Here is a 23,524-nt window from a genome sequence, read left to right as displayed (position 1 = left end):
GGTTTAAAACAAACAAAAGGAAGTTCTTCTTCAGTCAGGGCACATTCAACCTGTGGAACTCCTCGCCAGAGGATGTGGTGAAGACTAGGACTATAACAGGATACAAAAAAGAGCTAGATAGATTCATGGAGGTTAGGTCCATCAATGGCTATTAGCCAGGATGGGTAGGGGTGGTGTCCCTGGCCTCTCTCTGGAAATGGGTGACAGGGGAGGGATCACGTGAGGATTCCCTGTTCTGTTCCCTCCCTCTGGGGCACCTGGCATTGGCTACTGTCAGCAGACTGGACACTGGGCTGGATGGGCCTTTGGTCTGACACAGCCTGGCTGCTCTTATGTTCTTATGACCCCTACTGAAATCTCCAGACAGCATTGAGCATTTATGTGTTTTGAACTGACTTGTGTGCTCACCTCTTTCTTACAGGAAACCTCTGCCCTTGTGGAGAATTGGCAGGCGGGAGGGTGGCTGGTTTCTATATGACAGCAGACCAGAAGCCAGCTTCTCAGAGGAAGCCACATCAGGCAGCGTGAACATAAACAGGCTAGTCTGCAGAAAGCCAGTGGGGACGGAGGAGGGAGATGCAAAGCATTGGAGAAGGATGGAGCAGTCTTCTGAAGCCGGTATTTTCCCTTGGGGTGGGGTGGGAGGGTTTTCTCGTGCCTATGTCTGTGTGATCTCTGTTTGTCCCGTGCTCTGCTGGGTTACACTGGATGCCAGGGAAGGATCCTGGGACCATCCTGCTGCAGTTTAGGCCTGAGAACAAAGGCTAGTGAGATGCAATGAAGAAGTCAGGGCTCCCAGTGAGGAAGAGTGGAGCAAAAGTGGGTATGGGCCCAGGAGCCATCTTGGGAAGGGGAGGGATGCTGGGAGAGTTTGGGGGGGGGGGGGGCAGTGGAGTTCAGGAGCAGCCTGAGAAGAGTAATGTGTTGGGGAAAGGTGCCAGGGGCAGGCTGGCAGGGCTGATGGGGGAGGTCCTGGGCTGACAGGCAGTAAATACGTCCAGCAGCTGAGAGCAGGTTATAGGGGCTAAAGGGAAGGAGGTAGGTCTGGAGTGTGGGGGAGGACAGGAGGAGAGTCCTAACAAGCTACTAACAAGGAGGACAGAGGGAACCACAGGAGCAGAGGGGATAAAGAAGGATTCCCAGTTCAAGCCTGTGAATGGAGCATAAATATGGGGCCCAGGTTCAGGAGCAGGGTGGGGGTGTTAATCTGGACGCTCAGGGTTCAGGTCTGTAGAGACTTTTTGCCATCAGTTTCCATGGAAGGAGGCTTTACCTGCCAGCCCCACAAGGAGAGGCCTGGCACAGACCTTCCCCTTTGGGGCAAATTAACTCTTCTGGGCTAGTGATTCTGATGAGGCCGCCTGGGGTGGGGTCAAAATAAGAGGGTCAGTGTGGAGGAGTGGGGTGGGGTTCAGGGTCTGGGCAGGAGGTAGGGTACAGACATGGGATGGGGATGCAGGGGATGCATGGGAGGGGTGGCAGAAGCAGGCTGGAGTGGTGGTGTGGGGTGTGGGTGGGAGGAGGTGGAGTGTGGCAGAGGACTGGGGTGCTACTTGGCACAGCTCCTGCGGGTACATGGCTCCGTACTACCATACTTACAGGTACCACTCTCTGCTCCCATTGGCTGTGATTCCCAGCCAATGGAACTGATGGGGTGCAGCCTTAAGCCCGTTCAGGGACAAAGCCACCCTGCACTGGGGGAATGGCAGTGCAAAGAGCTGCTCCTCCTGCCTGCCTCCCTCCCCACCAATCTGATCCCTCACGCCAGATGTGGCTGGTGCTTTGATCCGTCCCGCAAGGCTGGTGCTGCCTCCCCAGCCATGAAGATGGTTCACTCCTCTGCAGGGGGCATCAAGGTTGTAGGTTCCCCATCCCTGGTCTACAGAAGGGGGCATCTCATTTTTGGCTTCATGTGTGGATGAGGTTTAGGCGTGTCCTGTAGCCTCTCCCCAAACCTCACCCCTGCTGAACTGCGCAGCACCTGACACATTTTTAAAGTGCTTATTCACAAATGCCAGAAGTCTAAATAGTAAAATGGGTGAACTAGAGTGCCTAGTTTTAAAAGGAGGAGATTGACATCATGGGCATCACAGAAACTTGGTGGAATGAGGACAATCAATGGAACACAGTCATACCAGAGTACAAAATATATCGGAAGGACAGAGCAGGTTGTGCTGGTGGGGAAGGGGCACTATATGTGAAAGAAAATGTAGAATCAAATGAAGTAAAAATCTTAAATGAGCCAAACTGTTCCATAGAATCTCTCTGGATAGTAATTCAATGCTCCAATAAGAAGAATATAGCAGTAGGGATATGTTATTGACCACCTGCTCAGGACAGTGATAGTGGCTATGAAATGTTTAAGATTAAGGGGGGACATGATAGCGGTTTTCAAATATCTAAAAGGGTGTCACAAGGAGGAAGGAGAAAATTTGTTCCTCTTGGTTTCTGAGGACAGGACAAGGAGTAATGGGCTTAAAGTGCAGCAGGGGAGGTTTAGATTGGACATTAGGAAAAAATTCCTAACTGTCAGGATGGTCAAATATTGGAATAAATTACCAAGGGAGGTGGTGGAATCTCCCTCTCTGGAGATATTTAAGAACAGGTTAGATAGACATCTGTCAGGGATGGTGTAGACGGAGCTTGGTCCTGCCTTGAGGGCGGGGGGCTGGACTCGATGACCTCTCGAGGTCCCTTCCAGTCCTATTATTCTATGATTCTATGATTCTATGATTCTATGTTAATGGAGAGCCAATCAAAATAAAAAACTCAGTAAAAGTACGTGATTTCAACTATCCCCATGTTGACTGGTACACATTACCTCAGGATGGGATGCAGAGATAAAATTTCTTTATACCTGAAATGACGACTTCTTGGAGAAGCTGGTTCTGGAATCCACAAGGGGAGCGACTATTCTTGATATAGCCCGAGGTGAAACACAGAATCTAGTCCAAGAGGTAAATATAACTGGACCTCTTGGAAACAGTTACATTACCATAATGTAATAAAATATAACATCCTTGTGGTGGGAAAAACACCTCAGCAGCCGAACAATGTGGCATTTAATTTCAGAAAGGGAAACTACACAAAAATGACAAGGTTAGTTAAACAGAAATTAAAAGGTACAATGGCAAAAGTAAAATCTTTGCAAGTGGTGGAAACTTTTCAAAGACTCCATAATACAGTCCCAACTTCAATGTACACCCCAAATTAAAAAACACACTAAGATAACCCCAAAAGTGCCATTGTGGCTTAACAACTAAGGAAAAGAAGCAGTGTCAGATAAAAAGATATCTTTTAAAAAGTGGAAGTCAAATCCTAGTGAAGAAAACTGAACGTAGCATAAACTCTATTAATTAATTTTCAAAATATAATAATAAAAGCCAAAAGAGAGTTTGAAGAACAGCTAGCCAAAAACTCAAAAAATAATAGCAAAATGTTCTTTAAGTACATCAGAAGCAAGAAGCCGGCTAAACAACCAGTGGGGCCCTTGGACAATGAAGATGATGAAAGAGCACTCAAAGATGATAAAGTTATTGAGGAGAGGCTAACTGAATTCTTTGCTTCAGTCTTCAAGCAAACAAATTGAAACAGTCTTCAATAACAAATTGATCAATTTAACAGTAACAAGTGACTAGGAACAAATGGAATTTACCCAAGAGTTCTGAAAGAACTCGAATGGGAAATTGCAGATCTATTAACTGTCATTGTGCATAGTTCTCTCAAAACATCCAGGCAGTGTGCAGTCGCAGTCAAAACAGCAAACCTGTTTTGGGAATGTTGGGAATCATAAAAAAAGGGATAGAGAATAAGACAGAGAATAGCTTATTGCCCCTATATAAAACCATGGGACGCCCACATCTTGAATACTGTGTATAGATGTGGTCGCCTCATCTCAAAAAAGATGTACTGGCATTGGAAAAAGTTCAGGAAAGGGCAACAAAAATGATGAGGGGTTTGGAACGGGTCCCATATGAAGAGAGATTAAAAAGTCTTGGACTTTTTAGCTTAGAAAAGAAGAGACTAAGGGGGATACGACAGAGATCTATACAATCACAACTGGTATGGAAAAAGTGAATAAAGGAAAGTTATTTACTTGTTCCCACAATATAAGAACTAGGGGTCACCAAGTGAAATGAACAGGCAGCAGGATCAAAACAAACAAAAGAAAGTTTTTCTTTACTCAAGGCACAGTCAACCTGTGGAACTCCCTGCCGAAAGATGTTATGAAGTCTAGGACTTTCACAGGATTCCAAAAAGTGCTAGATAGCTTGATGGAGGTTAGGTCCATCAAAGGCCAGGATGGGAAGGAATGCTGTCCCTAGCCTCTGTTTGTCTGGATGTGGGTGACAGGGGAGGGATCACATGAGGACACATGTTGTGTTCGCTCCCTCTGGGGCACCTGGCACTGGCCACTGTGGGCAGACAGGACCCTGGGCCAGATGGACCTTTGGTCTGACCCCGTCTGGCCACTCTTATGTTGTTATGTATGTCAGAACTGAAGGGCACACAGGGCTGTGGGAACAGTTCATGCTGCACAGGAGTGCTCAGGTCTGAGGGAAGATCGGGGGTCAGGGGTCAGAGGTTATGTGAAAGCAGGAGCCGGGTGAGATAGCAACCAGGCACCCAGTTAGCAATAGGCTGAGTGGAAGGAGTTGTTCTGTGTGACGAGAAAGCCGGGTGTGGTGACAGAGCAGGGACTGGAGCAGAGAGCTGTGGTGGAGAAGGAAGGGGCGACCTTTGGATGTTAGTGATTTTCCCTGAGCGCAGAGAGGGCGTTTCTGACAGAGCCTGTCTGTCCCTTTGGGAGTCTCATTAGAACCCTGCTCTCGGTTTAACACACGGTAGTTATTGGGGCCCGTCGTCCAACACGCACAGCTTGTGTCATGCACAGCTCATCCTATGGTCTTAGGGATTCTGCTCTCAACTCAGCTTCTTGCTTGCCATGTGGAGGCTGCTTCAGCTTCTCTGCATTTGCTGAGCCATCACAGACTTCTCTGCTGGGTGATGGGGGCCAAGCAGGGACCTTGCGGGTGTGAGAAAATAGCTGCTCCAGTGCAGTGTAGAAATCAGAGCCCACAGGAGCTCAGGGAGCAGAGGCAGGCATGGGCCCAGGATCAGGACAGGTGGCGTTAAGGGGGCAGATGCAGGGACAGGCTGGTAGGGAGCAGGGAGCAGGCAGGGGTCAGGAAAAGAGGGGGGCAGGCTCAGGAGCAGTCTGGGGAGATTAGAGTGTCAGGAAAGGATGCTGGGGACAGATTGCACCTAAGGCTGACGTGCCAGAGCTCATGGAGCAGGCTGGCAGGGCTAAAGGGGGGGAACAAGCAGCAGCTGGCAGAGCTAGGGCATGGGGGGTAGGGTCATAAGCCAGCTGTCAAGACTTAGAATGGAGGCCTGGGGTCAGGGCTGGCCAGCAGGGCTGAGGGGGAGAGGGCAGAGCTGGGGGTACCTTGGTGGGGTTAAATGTGGGGCTGGGGGCTGGACGCAGGTTGGGGATAAATGTTGGGTGGGGCTGGTTTAGCATCAGGTCAGGAGACAAAACTGGGGACAGCTGCCGGAGCAGAGTGGGAGGGATAAGTATAAGGGGCCAGCTTCAGGACCAAGTCAGCTGGCCCCAATTCAGGAATCTGGAGGGTTAAGACTAGTGCCCAGGGCTGCCCACAGACTGCTGGATCCCAGGGCGTGGTGATTTAAAGGGCCCCAGCCCTCAGCTGCTGCCACTGCCACCGTAACAGCAGTGGTGGCCAAGAGTCCTGGGGCCCTTTAAATCATTGGGCCCCGGAGCAGCTGCCCCTGTTGCCCCCTCTCCTAGGGGCACTATTTCAGATTATGAGGGGGAGGGGGCAACTCATGCATGCCACAGTAGTGGGGGAGGGGGGCAAAGTGAGGACAGTGGCTTCAGCAGTGTTACTGAGCATGCTCAGTACAAGCCACGCAGCAAATCAGCATGGAGGGGAGACTAACCCCATCCACCCATCACCAAGGAGCAGATACATTTCAGCTCTATAAAAGACCATCAGAATGACCAGACGGGGTCAGACCAATGATCCTTCCAGCCCCATATCCTGTCTTCCAACAGTGGCCTTGCCAGGTGCTTCAGAAGGAATAAAGAGAAGAGACAATCATCATGCTCCTTCCCCTGTCACCTACTTTGTTGGGTTTAAATCTGCTGCCTATAAATTTAATTGGGTCGGCTTCTTGTGTTATGTTAGTGAAGGAATAAATACCATTTCTTTATTCTATTTCTCCACACCATCCTTCAATCTCTAGGCCTCTAACATATCCCCCCACTCTTTTAATCATTTCTTTTCCAAGCTGAAAAGTCCCAGTCTTCTTAATCTCTCCTCATATGGAAGCTGTTCCTTACACCTCATCATCTCTGTTGCCTTTTCTGTAACATTCTTAAAGCCATCAGAGGGGGAGCTGTGTTAGTCTGAATCTGCAAAAGCGACAAGGAGTCCTGTAGCACCTTCGCATGCATCTGACGAAGTGGGTCTTTGCTCATGAAAGCTTATACTCCAACACTTCAGGTACCACAGGACTCCTCGCCGCTTTTGCAGATTAAGACTAACACAGCTACCCCTCTGATACTGTAGCACCTTATAGACTAACAGATGTATTGGAACATTAGTTTTCATGAGCAAAGACCCACTTCGTCAGATGCATGTAGTGGAAATTTCCAGAGGCAGGTATAAATATGCAAGCAAGAATCAAGCTAGAGATAATGAGGTAAATTCAATCAAGGAGGATGAGGCGCACTTCTAGCAGCTGATCTGGAGGTGTGAACACCAACAGAGAAGAAACTGCTTTTGTACTTGCCTAGCCATTCACAGTTTTTTTTAATCCTGAGCTGATGGTGTCAAATTTGCAGATGAACTGCAACTCAGCAGTTTCTCTCTGAAGTCTGGTCCTGAAGTTTTTTTGCTGCAGGATGGCTACCTTTAAATCTGCCAGCAAAGGGGCATTGCTGGCACATGATGGCGTATATTACATTGGTAGATGTGTAGGTGGATGAGCCTGTGATGGTGTGTCTGGTGTAGATATGAGGGCAGAGTTGGCACCGAGGTTTGTTGCAGGGATTGGTTCCCAAGTTAGAGTTAGAATCATAGAATCATAGAATCATAGGACTGGAAGGGACCTCGAGAGGTCATCGAGTCCAGCCCCCCGCCCTCAAGGCAGGACCAAGCTCCACCTACACCATCCCTGACAGATGTCTATCTAACCTGTCAGTTACTGTGGTGCGGTGTATAGTTGCTGGTGGTTGGCGGGTTGTCTGTAGGCAAGGACCGGCCTGCTTCCCAAGGCCTGTGAAAGTGAGGGATCATTGTCCAAGATGGGTTGTAGATCACTGATGATGCATTGAAGAGGTTTTAGCTGAGGAATGTAGGTGACGGCCAGTGGTGTTCTGTTGGTTTTTTTGGGGGGGTTGTCCCGCAGCAGGAGGATTCTGGGTACACGTCTGGGTCTGTTAATCTGTTTCCTCACTTTCTCATGTGGGTATCGTATTTTAAAAAGTGCTTGGTGAAGATCTTGTAGGTGTAGGTCTCTGTCTGAGGGGTTGGAGCATATGCGGTTGTACCTCAGTGCTTGGCTGTAGACAATGGATCATGTGGTGTGTCCGGAATGGAAGCTGGAGGCATGAAGATAGGCATAGCGGTCAGTAGGTTTTTGGTATAGGGTGGTGTACATGTGACTGTCACTTATTTGCACCATGGTGTCCATTCTTAAAGCTATATGCCCTGGTGCCAAAGACAGTTCACAAATGCAACAGTTGGAGCTCTTTGCAGCTTTGCCTTTGGGGCAGGGAGTTTGTCATGCACCTCTTCATCAATTATTTAGATATTGGCATAGAGAGGACGCTTATTAAGTTTGCAGATGATACCAAGCTGGGAGGTGTGGCAACTGCTCTGAAGGATAGAGTCATAATTCAAAATGATCTGGACAAATTGGAGAAATGGTCTGAGTTAAACAGGATGACGTTGAATAAGTACAAAAGCAAAGTGCTCCACTTAGGAAGGAACAATCAGTTTCACACATACAGACTGGGAAGCGACTGTCTAGGGAGGAGCCCTGCAGAAAGGGATCTAGGGGTTATAGTGGACCACAAGCTAAATATGAGTCAACTATATGACACTGTTGCAAAAAAAGCAAACATGATTCTGGGAAGTATTAACAGGTGTGTTGTGAGCAAGACACGAGAAGTCATTCTTCCGCTCTACTCTGCGCTGATTAGGCCTCAGCTAGAGTATTGTGTCCAGTTCTGGGCACCACATTTCAGGAAAGATGTGGAGAAATTGGAGAAGGTCCAGAGAAGAGCAATAAGAATGATGAAAGGTCTAGAGAACATGAGCTCTGAGGGAAGACTGAAAGAATTGGGCTTGTTTAGTTTGGAAAAGAGAAGATTGAGGGGGGACATGATAGCGGTTTTCAGGTATCTAAGGGTATGTCTACACTACCCCGCTAGTTCGAACTAGTGGGGTAATGTATGCATACCGCACTTGCTAATGAAGCCCGGGATTTGAATTTCCCGGGCTTCATTAGCATAAGCGGGGAGCCGCCATTTTTAAATCCCCGCTGCTTTGAACCCCGTGCAGCGCGGATACACGGGGCTCGAACTAGGTAGTTCGGACTAGGGTCCTATTCCGAACTACCGTTACTCCTCGTGAAACGAGGTGTACCGGTAGTTCGGAATAGGCACCCTAGTCCGAACTACCTAGTTCGAGCCCCGTGTAGCCGCGCTGCACGGGGTTCGAAGCAGCGGGGATTTAAAAATGGCGGCTCCCCGCTTATGCTAATGAAGCCCGGGAAATTCAAATCCCGGGCTTCATTAGCAAGTGCGGTATGCATACAATACCCTCTTAGTTCGAACTAGGAGGGTAGTGTAGACATACCCTAAAAGGGTGTCATAAGAAGGAGGGAGAAAACTTGTTCTTCCGGGCCTGTGAGGATAGAACAAGCAGCAATGGGCTTAAACTGCAGCAAGGGAGGTTTAGGCTGGACATTAGGAAAAAGTTCCTGTCTGTCCGGGTGGTTAAACACTGGAATAAATCGCCCAGGGAGGTTGTGGAATCTCCAAGAGATATGTGGAGATATTTAAGAGCAGGTTAGATAAATGTCTATCAGGGATGGTCTAGAAACAGTACTAGGTCCTGCCATGGGGGCAGGGGACTGGACTCGATGACCTCTCGAGGTCCCTTCCAGTCCTAGTGTTCTATGATTCTATGATGCTGGAATGCAGAGGCAGGAAGGTGGGACATCTTCATTAAAGTCCTGATATTGTTTGTCTGCTCCATTTCACAGCTGTGTCTATGGGAGAGGAAAGCCCCAGGCATTCCGCTGAGGGAGATGCTGCAAAGGATGATCTAGCCCAGCGACTGGAAGCCGTGGGTCTGAGTGCAGAGTACTGGCTGCCTAAACTGCACACACAGCTGGGCGTTACCTCTGCCCAAGCCTTGAAACACCTGCGGTCTGAAGACTGCGTGAAGTTAGAACGTGACATACGACATGAGTGGGAAAAGCAGGCGCTCCGAGAACTATGCAGTACAGACAGCAAGGCAACAATGCAGCAGCAGAAGGGGGAGCACATGGAGATGCTGAAGAGCCAGGAGCTGAGAAAGCTGACACTGCAGGAGATAAAACTGATGCAGGAGAAAGCTGTGAAGAAGAAAGAGGAGGAGCTGCAGCAAGCGATGGACGTAGCCCCCCAGTATTGGGCTCCATCTCAGAAGTCGCTGCGAGAGGTGGTGGAGAATGCGCACAAGCAGTTAGACCTCTCCGAGGAGTCGATGTCCCAGAGTGAGACTCTCCCTGACAGGGAAGTTGTGAGACGGGCGTCGGGGGGGCTGGCCCTGCAGGGCATTTACAAAACCAACCAGCTTGCCGAGATGGTGGAGAAGCGCGAGCAGCTCCTAGAGCTCCAAGACGGGTTGGAGCTCTTTGGCCCACAGCAAGGGCCCTTGTCTGAGATGAAGGAGTTTTCATCGGCCGCAGCAGAGTCCACGTTCACACGGACCATGGAAACACTGGGCTACAGCCTGAGCCTCGCAGCCAAGGCTGGGTTTGGGGGGGTTAGTGTGGACACCACCACCGACTGCAGAAGCTCTTCAGAGTCGGAAGACACCCACAGGCCATGCTCTGAGCACACCTACCTCTGCACCACCAAGTACAGCTACATCCCCCTGGCCTCCTGCTACTTCCCCAAGGACCGGCTCCGACTGTCCAGCGCCGCGCTGCAGGAGTTAAAAGAGATCGAGCAGCTTTTGAGTCTCACCCCAGAGCCCGACAAGCTCCCCCTGCTGAAGAGCCGGGCCGGGAATTTCTTCAAGCGATTCGGGTCTCACGTGAACCAGGGTCCCCTCCACCTGGGCGGGATATTCTGGTGGAAAGCGGCGTCGCAGGGATTCCGGGCAGAGCAGCTGGACGAGGTGAAGAAACGAGCATCTGATGAGCTCCGCTCTTACGTCGGGGGAAGCTACAGCGGCTTGGGCTGGGGCATTGCAGCTGGTGTCACTGTATCCAAGTCAGAGTCTGAAGGCACAGACAGAAAACAGGAGCAAACAGAGATTCAGCTGCGTGTGACCAAGACGGGCGGCCCCCCTGGAGTGGAGTCACTTGAGGCATGGAAATCTGGGCTGCTGGCCAGTAACAAAACCTGGTCTGTGATTGACAGAGGCTCTCAGCTGACTCCAGTGTGGGACATAATCCTGGCCAATCACAGACAAGATTTTAAAGATGTTTATCAAATGGGCAGCAGCCTCACAAGGGCCTATGAAGCCCTAACAACCCTAACTGCCAGCCCATTGGCTGGGGAGGGAACCATCAGTGCAGTGGAAGAGGCCAGATCCTTCCTAGAGGAAATGAAGACCTGGGCAGTCACAGGGGATGAAGGGCAGCTGGTGACGCTGCTCAAGTTCAAAGAGAAGCTGAATGAAAAGACAAGAAGCCCGAGTATGTGGATCGACATTTGCCTCTCAGACAAGAGGCTTCAAGATTTCCTGGAACATACAGTGAGAGTCACCTGCAGAGAGTCACCTGTCCCAAATGAGAGGTACATCAGATGTGTGCTGTACTGCCTTCTGGATCCTTACATCTATTCCGTTAGGAATTTCCCCAAATCTTCTTTCATTATGCAATGGATTTTCCCGTCAGCAGCAGAACAAGCAGATCAGAGCTCCAGCCCCAGCTCTGAACTTACAGATTTCACTCAAGTTTTACAGCAAATGGAAAGTGACATCAGGGATGTTACCAGTATCTCTTTGAATTCTCCAGCAGCAGAGCATGAAACAAAGAGAAAAGCTACTCTGACTCTCAGCTTATCCATCTATTCATTACTGCAGGCTCTAAGACAGAGAGCCGAGACCGACATAGAACTGTTACTACTCTCAATTGCAGCCAGCGTAGGCTACCGTGTGGACAGTCACACTTTTCAGTATCTCCTCAGATGCTCAGAAATTAACTTCCTGCTAAAAGAAATGCAAACAGCATATGGGACATATTTGACCCTTAGGGATCAGGGTGTTCCCAGAGCTCAGGCTTTCTTGCTGCTGACAGGTCTGACAGTAGCAGCTAAAAATCAAGTGATGGTCCCCGAAGAGAAGAAGAAACGTTTGAATTTTATTAAAGATCACATGGGCAACTTGCTGTCAGAGGAAGTTACTTTTGTCCTTAAAAAGCACAAAAAGCTCACTGATTGGGAAGCACTGGAAAGAGATTTGAATTCCCTTGTAAATGGAACATTTGAAGCCACAAATGATGATCAGCAGAAAGAATATATAAAAAAAGAACTAGAAAATGTTTTTCAAGAGAGTAAGCTGGTAAATTCAGCAGTGTCAACCAGCGAAGAAGTACAACCCACAGGCACTAAGACAAAGGAATTTCCTCAAACTGCAGGATTTCAAAAATTAATCAAGCAACTTAATCTTGAAAGTTACTATCCAAATAAAATGGGGATGGCAGACTTCCAGAAAATTCGCAAAACATCTTTACATGACCGCTACCCCAGCAATGAAAGTGAGCTGCCATTTTACTTTTTGGATAAGCTGTTGATGCTGGACTATCGGGCAAGAAGTTTCATATGCAAGAATGACAGTAAAACAGAACAAGACATGGCCAAGACAACAAACACCAGTGATGATGTGATCGAACCCTCAGATGATCTAGATAAATTGTTTAATGATGATGATGAATCTAACGAATTTGCTGAAAGTAATGAGGATCAGGTGCACCCTATGGATGTCCAGATGGCAATTTTTCTCTGTGCAGATGATTTCATGAGGCAATATATTTCAACAAAGCTCGCTTTATGTCAATTTGCTCTCCCACTTCTGGTGCCAGATCCACATTCTCCACAAATAGAACTTCCTCTTTGGTCCTTTTGCCAAGTTAACAAGAAATGGCAGAGTCATCAAGAATCACAAAACAAGGCTGTGGTTAGGAAATGCGAAGATAAATTGATATATCAGGCAGATATACCAGTGGTGTCCTTCATAAGATTTGGTGCGTCTTCTTTTTCTAAATCTCAGCTTTTAAATACACTGCTGAGTAAGCAAAAGCATAATATTTTTTTCCATCGTCACTGTAGAGGCAGTATTAAAAACTGCCTCTTGATGGAAGGTGTAGTAGAAATCACCTGGTACTGTCCAGGTGGAAAGGATGACGACAGTTTTGAGAACTGCATCGCGTTCACCAATCTTCATGGAGATGCAAGAGAACATGAGCGACAAGTCAAATTTTTACGGGAAATAGCGTCAGTCAGCGTGGTCCTCTTGTCAGAGGTTGATCAGAATGAAAAGGGCAAGAAGGTTTTAAAAGACCTCCTAAAATCTCCCAAACCTCTCATCTTTCTCTGTACTGACAAAGAGCGAACACCAGTTAACAAGACTAGAAATCGAGTAAAAATAGCTGTAAAGAACCAGAATGAGGCACGATTAATGGATGCACTGACCACTGCAATTAAAAGTGCCATGGAAATTTCGAATATTTCTTGTAGCCTTGGTAAATGTGCAAACATTGCACGAGAGCATGGATTCCACATTGATGAAGACAAAAGAGAATGCAAGGACGGCAAAGAACTGGCACAAACAGTGACAGGTTATCTGAAACAGAAAGGTATTTTAGATGTTAAGGAGGAATTATTACCTCTCCAAGGAAAATTGTGGCATGAGTGGTGTAAGACGGATAAAAAGCATGCCCATTTGCAGGACAATGAGAGCATGAGTATAGAACAGCAGCTAAGCCAAATAAAATCAGAAAAGAATGCAATACGAAAGGATCAGTTACAGAAAGCATTTCCCCTGAAGGAACTAATGAGGTCAGTGCTTTCAACCCTGAATTTATCTTCCCACAAAACTAAAGTTTACTTTTTACAGTGGCTGCAAGTATTTATAGCTGATCTGTCTTCTGATCATCTTCCAGAGCTTCACCAAAAATACCATGAGTTGTGGTCACAAGACCAAAGAAGAAAAAATAATGACTTGCAAAAACAATTAGAAGAATTATCACATAAAATAAATGAATCTACTTTTGGTCTTGAGCATCTTTTGAGAGAGGTGGGTCAGATTTATGAAGCTCTGGATGCACTACCTGGACATGATGTATGCCATCTTAAACTGCCGCAGGTTGTAGCTGATTTGATGGTTTCAGGGTATCCTATCGAGCTGCTGGATGGTGACACTTCTTATGTGCCATTGAAATGGATCGGCGCCATCTTTGACAAGTTAATTGAGAAGCTCGGAGACAAAAAGGTGTTTGTTCTTTCTGTGCTTGGCATCCAGAGCACTGGGAAATCAACCCTCCTGAACGCCATGTTTGGCCTCCAGTTTAAAGTCAGTGCAGGGAGGTGCACCAGGGGAGCCTTCATGCAGCTAGTTAAGGTGGATGATGAGCTCAGAGAAGAGCTGAACTTTGACTTTGTGGTGGTTATCGACACTGAAGGACTTCGGGCCACAGAGCTAGAAAACAGATCAGCACTCAGTCATGACAATGAGCTAGCCACTTTTGTCATTGGTCTGGGCAACACAACGATGATCAATATCTTTGGCGAGAACCCTTCAGAAATGCAAGATATCCTGCAGATCGCTGTCCAGGCGTTTCTGAGGATGAAGCAAGTCAAGCTCTCCCCGAGCTGCTTGTTCGTGCACCAGAATGTTGGCGACATAACGGCAAAAGAACAGAATATGGGAGGACGAAGATGCCTTCAGGAAAAGTTAGATGAAATGGCCGTTACTGCAGCCCAGCAAGAATCCTGTGATGTAACCTGCTTTAGTGACGTTATCCGATTTGATGTCAACACTCACATCCATTACTTTCCTCACCTCTGGGAAGGGGACCCACCCATGGCACCTCCCAACCCCAGCTACAGCCAAAGTGTGCAGGGACTAAAGAGAAAGATTCTTGTGACTGCCATGGAAAAATCTGAACATGGATTTCTAAGTCTGTCAGACTTAAAAAAGCGTACTCAGGACCTGTGGGCGGCTTTGTTAAATGAGAACTTTGTATTCAGTTTTAAAAATACTCTGGAGATTGAAGTGTACACCAGACTGGAAAACAACTACAGCAAATGGACCTGGGAACTGAGACGTTTCATGCTTGGTCTGCAGAACAAGCTGAACATCCAAATTCAGAATGGAATAATCTCCGACATAGATAGAGCAGATATTGAGAAAAGAGTTCAAGAAAAATATGATGCTACTGAAAAGGATCTAGAAAGTTATTTTAGCTTGGACAAGTACAGTGACATACTGATTCAGTGGAAAGCAAATATTAAAAGTAGAATGAACTTTTTCAGACAAGATCTGATTGACAGCATCTGTAGAAGGGGTCAAGAACAGATTGATCTGAAGAATCGTCAAAACAGTTTTGAACAAAAGAAATCCACCTATAAAGATGAGTTGCTTAGAAAAAGCAAAGAGTTGGCCCGAGATTTCAGAGATAAGGAATTGAGTGAAAGTGATCTTAGAACTCAGTTTATACTTGTGTGGAACGACTGGATTACTGACGTGTCCTCTGCTGCCCATCGTGTGGATGAGCCCAATATTCATCTTGACATGGAAACTTTCCTTCTGGGTCATTTTAAATCAGAACATGATATACGTAACAGGATTAGAGCATCCTTTGAATGGACTGATTTTCCTCTGGACTTTTCTGAGCATGGGACGAAGTCATGGAATCTACTGAAGAAGACTGATAAAAGTGATGTTCAGAAAATGAAAGACTCCCTAAAGGAGCATATCTGTGAATACACTGAGTCCAAAGCAAGAGAGATAATGAATTACAGCTCCAGTTACTTTCATGAAATAGTGGACTTAATAAGCAAGAAGTTAGAATCTGATTCAAAGAAAGTAAATTCTACATTAACACCTTCATACAAAGTGGATATATCTCTATATTTTTGCCAAATGGCCTCAAGAAAGTTTAGAGAAACACTCAAAGCATTCCAGGAGTCAAATAATCCAGCCTTATATCTTGAAAGTAAGAGAGAGGAGTTCTTTAGCTCTTTCAAAATTGCCTGCCAAGGAGCAACATCCACTGCAACTTTTGCAGATATTTTATGCAGCAATCTTAAATTTGCTATCCGTGATGCAGTCTATGACAGGACTGCCATTGACATCGCAAATGAGATGAAATCGAACCATGAAGCCTTCAATGGCAATCGAAGGAAATTGGAAATATTCATACTACATGATCTTTTAGTTCAGGAAGATTTTGAAAGATACCAAGAGTATATCTATAACCCAGGTTATTGTATGGAAGGTTTTATCAGACGAGCTGTTGATAGCTATTGCTTAGATAAAAAAAATCCAAAATTGAAAAAATTCTTAAATTCAAATCTTGATTCTTTCCAAGCTCTCGTTCTTTCAGCAGTTCATGAATCAACTAATGTTGTCAAAGACAAACATGGCAATGTAGCTTTGTGGTTGGATGAATTTTGTACCAGGCTTGGAGATGATTTGTGCCTTCCCAGAAGCAGTCTGCAAAGCATCGAACATCAAGAGATAACAGACATACAATTTCTGAAAGAAGTGGTGAGTGAGTCACTGATTCCTGTCTTAGAACAGCTGAAACAAACATTCTCTGAGACTGATTTGGACCCATTTCCCTCAAAACCTCATGAAATCCTATTTGAGCAGTTCCGTGGGTGTTTGAAGCAGTGTCCCTTTTGCAAGGCTGTCTGCACAAACACAATTCCTGGTCATGATGGAGACCACAGCACTGATTTCCACCGTCCCCAGGCCATGACTGGCATCCAGTGGGAAGGAACAAATCATCTAGTCACGGACATCTGCTCCAGCCTTGCAGGAAATGACTCCAAAATAGTCCTTGGTGAAAAAACAATTCCATTCAAAAATTATCGAGAAACAGGACCTGACTTTGCAAATTGGAACATCAAACCAGATACCTCACAAATGTCTTATTGGAAATGGTTTGTCAGTCATTTCAGATCTGACTTAGAAAAAGCTCATAATGGAAAATTTGAAGGGAAGGGTGCAATCCCAAGAGGTTGGGAAAATATAGACAAGACCGATGCAGCCAAACATATACTAATTTTAATGTTGAGTGGCCTTAATGATAAATATCTTGAATTTACAAGAAATTATGCTGTTAAAGGGATATGAAAGAAAGTTTGCAATGAGTACTGCTTGAATAGATTTAGCAAGGAACTTTTTCATTCAAAAATAATGTACGTATGGAATCTTTGTCATATTTTCCTTTAACAAAACAGTACTTCTTGTAGGGCTCGAGGGAGGAGTTCTTTGAAAACTTTGGAAAAGATTTTATATTTCAAGGACTCTTGCAAAGAGAAGCACTATAAAAAGTAATCTTGTGCCATTCTCTTTCTTATTAACAATACAATTCACCATTTCCATCATGCTTTTTTCCACTTGGAGAAGCCACTCCCAGATAAGAATTCAAATGCAGCGAGTCTTATTTGGTAGCAATAATTTCAAGAAGTGTTAAAATATTTATGACATTGTGTGAGAAAGGGAGAGACTACTTCTTCAACATGTAGGGTATGTCTAAACTACATGGTTCTGTTGATGGAGCCATGTAGATCAGTTTACTAGACATAGGAAAATTAAGAGGCAATTTAAATAATCACCACTTCATTTACATAAAAATGGCCACCACGCTAAGCTGTTTGGTGGCACAGCGAGGCAGTCTGGATGCTCCGCGGTCAACAACGGAAGCCTTTGTCGACCGCTCCATTATGCCTCGTGGAATAAGGTTTACTGGAGCAGTCGACAAAGGCTTCTGTTGTTGACTGCGGAGTGTCCAGACTGCCCTGCTGTGCCAACAAACATCTGATCAGCACAGCGTGGTGGCCATTTTCATGTAAATTATTTAAATCACTGCTTCATTTTCCTATGTCTAGTAAACTCATCTATATTGCTCCGTCGATGGAGCCATGTAGTCTAGACACACCCATAGAGAAAATCAGGTCCTGGCAAAACACTGCAAGAGAGAAATCAAGTCTAGCCTATAGTTCTGTACACAGAAAAGGACTGAACACTTATTTTAATAGTTACAGGTAAATTGTTCATGTGATGGCTTATATGACAAACTCAATCTTGTTACTGTACTTTTCCACCTTCAAAACAATGGGAGTTCCTCCTCATGGGCTTAGATATAAAAGGCCCATCTTCCCTCTTACCTCTTTCCTGCTCCAGCTTCTCTGTTGCTCAGCCTCTGGTCTAGGGACTCACACTCATGCTAGTAAAGGGACTGAGGCCCTGCCAATGACTTGAAACTAGAGACCGGTGTATGTATTTGGTTTCTTTGATCAATTTTAACTCTCACTTCTACTTTCTTTTTCTTATGAATAAACCTTTAGATTTTAGACCTGTAAAGGTTTGGCCACAGCATGATTCCTGGTCCTGGTCTGAGTTGTATATTGACCAGAGTGTGGGGCTGGTCCTTTGGCATGGGAAGCAGTTTTTATTTGATGAGATTTATAACCACTCATCTCTGAGCAGTGGAGTGGGATGAGTGACTGGGCAACAAAATGGCAAATGAAATTTAATGTGGCTAAGTGTAAAGTAATGCACATCGGGAAAAATAACCCCAACTATACGTACAGTATGATGGGGGCTAATTTGGCTACGACAAATCAGGAAAGAGATCTTGGAGTTATCGTGGACAGTTCTCTGAGAACTTCCACACAGTGTGCAGTGGCGGTCAAAAAGGCAAATAGGATGCTAGGAATTATTAAGAAAGTATAAAACTATGGTACGCCCACATCTTGAATACTGTGTACAGATGTGGTCTCCTCACCTCAAAAAAGATATTTTGGCCTTGGAAAGGGTTCAGAAAAGGGCAACTAAAATGATTAGGGGTTTGGAAAGGGTCCCATATGAGGAGCGACTAAAGCTACTGGGATTTTTCAGTTTAGAAAAGAGGGGGGATATGATAGAGGTGGGGTCTTTGCCATTGGTTTGAATAGAACCAGAGTTTTGCTCAATACAATGTGTAGCCTTTTTATTGCTCATTGTCTCAGTGGTTGGAGTGAGGCTGCCCTCAGGGACCCAGGTGTGGATAAATCTCTGTAACATTTCCATATAACCAGGGCAAGCGCAGATTGCCTGAACCCGGCTCTTCTGGGTTACAATCTACTCGCCATAGGCGATCCCTGCATATAACCATGTATCATTCTCATTTATGGATGAATCTCAGTAACATTTCCATATAACCATTTGTCAATCTCATATAAGTTTGTATTAAGAACTTCAGGGGGTAGCCAAGTTAGTCTGTTAGGGTATGTCTACACTACCCCGCTAGTTCGAACTAGCGGGGTAATGTATGCATACTGAACTTGCTAATGAAGCCCGGGATTTGAATTTCCCGGGCTTCATTAGCATAAAGCCGGCGCCGCCATTTTTAAAAGCCAGCTAGTGCGAACCCCGTGCCGCGCGGCTACACGCGGCACGGGCTAGATAGTTCGAACTACGTAGCCACTACGTATCTGGAATGAGGTGTACAGATAGTTCGGAATGGCTACGTAGTTCGAACTATCTAGCCCATGCCGCGTGTAGCCGCGCGGCACGGGGTTCGCACTAGCCGGCTTTTAAAAATGGCGGCGCCAGCTTTATGCTAATGAAGCCCGGGAAATTCAAATCCCGGGCTTCATTAGCAAGTTTGGTATGCATACATTACCCCGCTAGTTCGAACTAGCGGGATAGTGTAGACATACCCTTACAGAAAAAAACAACAAATGGTAGACTATAAGGTGCTACCAGACCATTTGTTGTTGTTTTTTTTTATTAAGAGAAACTTTGTAAGTCCAGATAGATGTTGTATAGATCTTTGCTTCTTATAGACCATAGAACGTTGTAATAAGCCCTTTATGTTATAGGCCTTAGGAATAGGAAATTGTCTTTTTCTAGGAGTAGACTAGATATCTCCTTTTCATTGATTGTCCTGTTGAAATGAATGAGGTGTGGATGGAGACGCTTGAGAGGTGAACAGCTGCCAGGGTGGAGAGGGCTGGGAGCCAGATCCAAAGACAACAAGACTTGTGAAGTGAGCTCACTGAAAAGAAGATTGGCCTTGGGAGTCAAGCAGCAAGTGCCAGAAGGACCCTCTTTGAAGCAGAATTAAAAACTGCATCACATGTATCTCACTGCATATGTAGATGATGATTAACTGGCTGCATGAAAGGGATAAATAGGAGATATCTTGCAGAGGGACCCCGGGTTTTTTGTGTTATCAACATGGAAGCATCGACCTGGATCAGCAGAAGCCTGGCTCCACCCCTCTGCCAACTAATTCACGTGGCCAGTGCAGTTAGGGGGAGCAACTACTGGTAACAACACAACGGAGTGTGCTTGTGTGTGCGTGTGTGTGTGTGAGAGGGAGAGAGAGAGAGAGAGAGAGTGCATGAGTGTAGTAGCGGCGAAGAGTCCTGTGGCATTCGAACTTGCAAATGAAGCCTGGGCGCCACCATTTTTAAATGCCCCATAGTCCGGACTACCTGCCCGTGGCTACACATGGCACGGACTAAGTAGTTCAAATTAAAGCTCCTAATTCAAACTACTGTTAAACCTCCCTGGGTATGTCTACACTACCCTCCTAGTTCGAACTAGGAGGGTAATGTATGCATACCGCACTTGCTAATGAAGCCCGGGATTTGAATTTCCCGGGCTTCATTAGCATAAGCGGGGAGCCGCCATTTTTAAATCCCCGCTGCTTCGAACCCCGTGTAGCGCGGCTACACGGGGCTCGAACTAGGTAGTTCGGACTAGGGTGCCTATTCCGAACTACCGGTACACCTCGTTTCACGAGGAGTAACGGTAGTTCGGAATAGGACCCTAGTCCGAACTACCTAGTTCGAGCCCCGTGTAGCCGCGCTACACGGGGTTCGAAGCAGCGGGGATTTAAAAATGGCGGCTCCCCGCTTATGCTAATGAAGCCCGGGAAATTCAAATCCCGGGCTTCATTAGCAAGTGCGGTATGCATACATTACCCCGCTAGTTCGAACTAGCGGGGTAGTGTAGACATACCCCCTGGAACTAGGGTGGCTAATGTAGACATACCCTGAGGTGCCACAGGATTCCTCGCCACTTTTTCAGATTTAGACTAACACGGCTTCCCCTCTGAGTGTAGTGTATCATATGCATATGATGAAGTATTGATTGATCTATGTCTGCTCAATAAATGCGGCATGTGTGAAAAAGATCCCGGCTGCTTCTTTTAAGCACAACACAGGAGGGTTCTCTGAATGGTCTCACACCTCTTGCTGGTCTTTGCTTTGGATATTGAGGGCCAGAGGCACCCAGTGACTGACTGGTGTGAGTGGAGTTACACCAGGAGTGGAGCTGGCTGCCTTGTGCGCCTCCACTGCAGCCAGATCTGTGTAAGCTGCACTAAATCCAACTCGCCTACACCTACTTTCTGAGCAGTGGCCACCCACCCTGTTAGGGTATGTCTACACTACAGCACTAATTCGAACTAACTTAATTCGAATTAGTTAATTCGAACTAAGCTAATTGGAACTAGTGCATCTAGACCTAAAAACTAGTTCGAATTAGAGTTTTGCTAATTCGAACTAGCATGTCCACACTGAGTGGACCCTGAACCGAGGTTAAGGCTGGCCGGAAGCAGTGCCGGCAGGGCATCAGAATAGGACTTAGAGCGTGGAGCTGCTGTCAGAGGCTAGCCGAGGGCTGTGCTTAAAGGGACCTGACCCCCACCCCGGACAGACAGTTCTCAGGGGTTCCCCGCTTGCAAAGCAGTCCTGGTTTGGAGTGCCCTGAGTGCCCACACTCTGCACATCACAGCACTTGGCCATCAGCCCGGCGGCACTTGCCGCAGGCTGCCATCCGGGGAGGGGGGTCAATCAGAGGGCTGCAGGAGAGCTTCCACCCCGAGGAGCCCGCAGAGCCACCCCAGTCCTCCCCATCGGAGGCTCATACCCCATTCCTCCCTCACCTCCTTCCATTTAGCCCTCCTTAGCCCCCCTTCCTGATGTACAAAATAAAGGACACGTGTGTTCAAAAATAGAAACTCTCTTTATTGAACAAAACTGGGGGAGACTGGGAAAAGGAGGTGGGAGAGGGGAAGAGAGAGGGTGGGAGGGGGAGGGCAACTAAAATGATCAGGGGTTTGGAACAGGTCCCATATGAAGAGAGGCTAAAGAGACTGGGACTTCTCAGCTTAGAAAAGAGGAGACTGAGGAGGGATATGATAGAGGTCTATAAAAGAATGAGTGGTGTGGAGAGGGTGCATAAAGAAAAGTTCGTCATTAGTTCCCATAATAGAAGGACTAGAGGACACCAGATGAATTGAATGGGTAGCAGGCTTCAAACTAATAACAGAAAGTTCTTCTTCACAAAGCAAATAGTCAACCTGTGGAACTCCTTGCTGCAGGAGGCTGTGAAGGCTAGAACTAGAACAGAGTTTAAAGAGAAGTGAGATAAAGTCATGGAGGTTGGGTCCATGGAGTGCTATTAGCCAGGGAGTAGAAATGGTGTCCCTGGAAGGCTGGAGATGGATGGCACGAGACAAATGGCTTGGTAATTGTCTTTGGTCCATCCCCTCCAGGGTATTTAGTGTTGGCCGCTGTCGGCAGACAGGCTACTGGGCTAGATGGACCTTTGGTCTGACCCAGTACGGCCATTCTTATGTTCTTATGTTCTAAGCTCAGGGCTCAGGGTCGGGGGTCTCACTGGACTACCTTGATTTTCATGCAAACCTGCTCCTGGGTGGCCAGGCTGGCAGCTCTCCTGCCCTAGACGGCCACTTTCCTGTGCCTAGTGCGGAGGTCGTGGATGAGGTCCATGATGTCTGCACTAGACCAGGCAGGCGCCCACCTCTTGCGGACCTGGGCAGGCTCCCAGGAGCTGCCAGCCTGGTCCTAGGAAGAGGCGGAGGGGCGGCAGCGGGAGGCTGGCTTGAGTCGTGCCAGGTGCAGGGTCTGGTGGCTGGGTGGTGGCAGGCTTGCACCTGGCACGGGCACCGTAGCCAGCCCGTGCCCCTTTAAGGGCTTCGGGGCCAGGAGGGGGGCAGAAGAGTTTCCCTGGTTGTGCCCAGAGTGGCCACCAGGGAAAGCTGGGGAGGGCTAGCCTCCCACTAGTGGCTACACAGCCCTTAATTCGAACTAGTTAATTCGAACTAGGCGTTTATCCTCGTAGAATGAGGTTTACCTAGTTCAAATTAAGCGCTCCGCTAGTTCGAATTAAGTTCGAACTAGCGGTTTGCCTGTGTAGCACCTATCAAAGTTAATTCGAACTAACGTCTGTTAGTTCAAATTAAGTTTGTAGTGTAGACATACCCTTAGTGAATGGAACAGGGGCCTTAGCTGGTTTTGTTACAATTATGTGCCCCTGACCAGCCACTGCTGCCAGTGAATCTGTAAACCTCACAGTCTGGTTGCAGGCAGTTCTCTGCCGCGAAGAAGGCTGTGGCTGTGAGGGCAGCGGATCCTGCCCCTTGAAATTCTCCCCTGGCACTGGGCAGACACGAGCCCTCGGCACCGCTTATGCTCCATCTCAATTTGTCACCTGTTGAGCTGCATCTGCATCACCCGACAGCTCTGGAAAGACCGTCAGGTAACCCCTGGCTGAAGGAAAAGCCGCGTGGGTGGGAGGTGCAGAGCTGTGCCTGAGGCTGGCATCTCTACCCTCCACCCAGCTGATCAATGCACAGGGCACCCCCCTGTGGCAAGAGGGGAGAATGGCATTTGTACCAATACGCTTCTGCTCTTCTCTTTGCCGGGCATAGTCCACATGGGAGAATTGGTTCAGAGGTGGTTCAGAGGTTCAGAGGTGGCTCTTCTCTCCTGGTAGGGGATCCTCCCTCCTTTGGTTTTTCACCCCCACTCCCATTCTAGAGCAGGGTCTGCCCATCCCGACATTAGAAGAGGAGAAGCCTTGTACCCCCAAGGCTGGGAGGTCTGCAGCCAGCACTGCAAGGAGGAAACATAGGGTAGTGGTCATTGGAGACTCTCTTCCGAGGGGGATGGAGACACCCATCTGTCACCCTGGGTATGTCTACACTACCCTCCTAGTTCGAACTAGGAGGGTAATGTATG

At 47.1% G+C, this 23,524-nt stretch overlaps 1 protein-coding gene across 1 annotated transcript; it reads left to right on the top strand.

Annotated features, from left to right (window-relative positions):
- The first annotated feature begins 464 nt into the window (after window positions 1–464).
- Window positions 465–16,712, top strand: LOC102449315 (interferon-induced very large GTPase 1). The gene is made up of 2 exons (XM_075923208.1): window positions 465–618; window positions 9,301–16,712. The coding sequence occupies exons 1-2, from the start codon at window positions 597–599 to the stop codon at window positions 16,611–16,613; spliced, it is 7,335 nt and encodes a 2,444-aa protein (XP_075779323.1). The 5' UTR covers window positions 465–596; the 3' UTR covers window positions 16,614–16,712.
- Window positions 16,713–23,524: the final 6,812 nt, after the last annotated feature.

This window comes from Pelodiscus sinensis, chromosome 3 (assembly GCF_049634645.1).
Source record: "Pelodiscus sinensis isolate JC-2024 chromosome 3, ASM4963464v1, whole genome shotgun sequence".
Lineage (NCBI taxonomy): Eukaryota > Metazoa > Chordata > Testudines > Trionychidae > Pelodiscus > Pelodiscus sinensis.
Note: the sequence above shows the minus strand (reverse complement) of the source record. Positions and strands in the feature narration are given on the sequence as shown.

What these genes read in the sequence shown, in the direction of transcription:
- LOC102449315 (XM_075923208.1), top strand. Translation starts at nt 597, where the DNA reads ATGGAGCAGTCTTCTGAAGCCG. An exon ending in GGAGCAGTCTTCTGAAGCCG is followed by an intron (nt 619 to 9,300) that starts GTATTTTCCCTT and finishes TCCATTTCACAG; the next exon opens with CTGTGTCTATGGGAGAGGAA.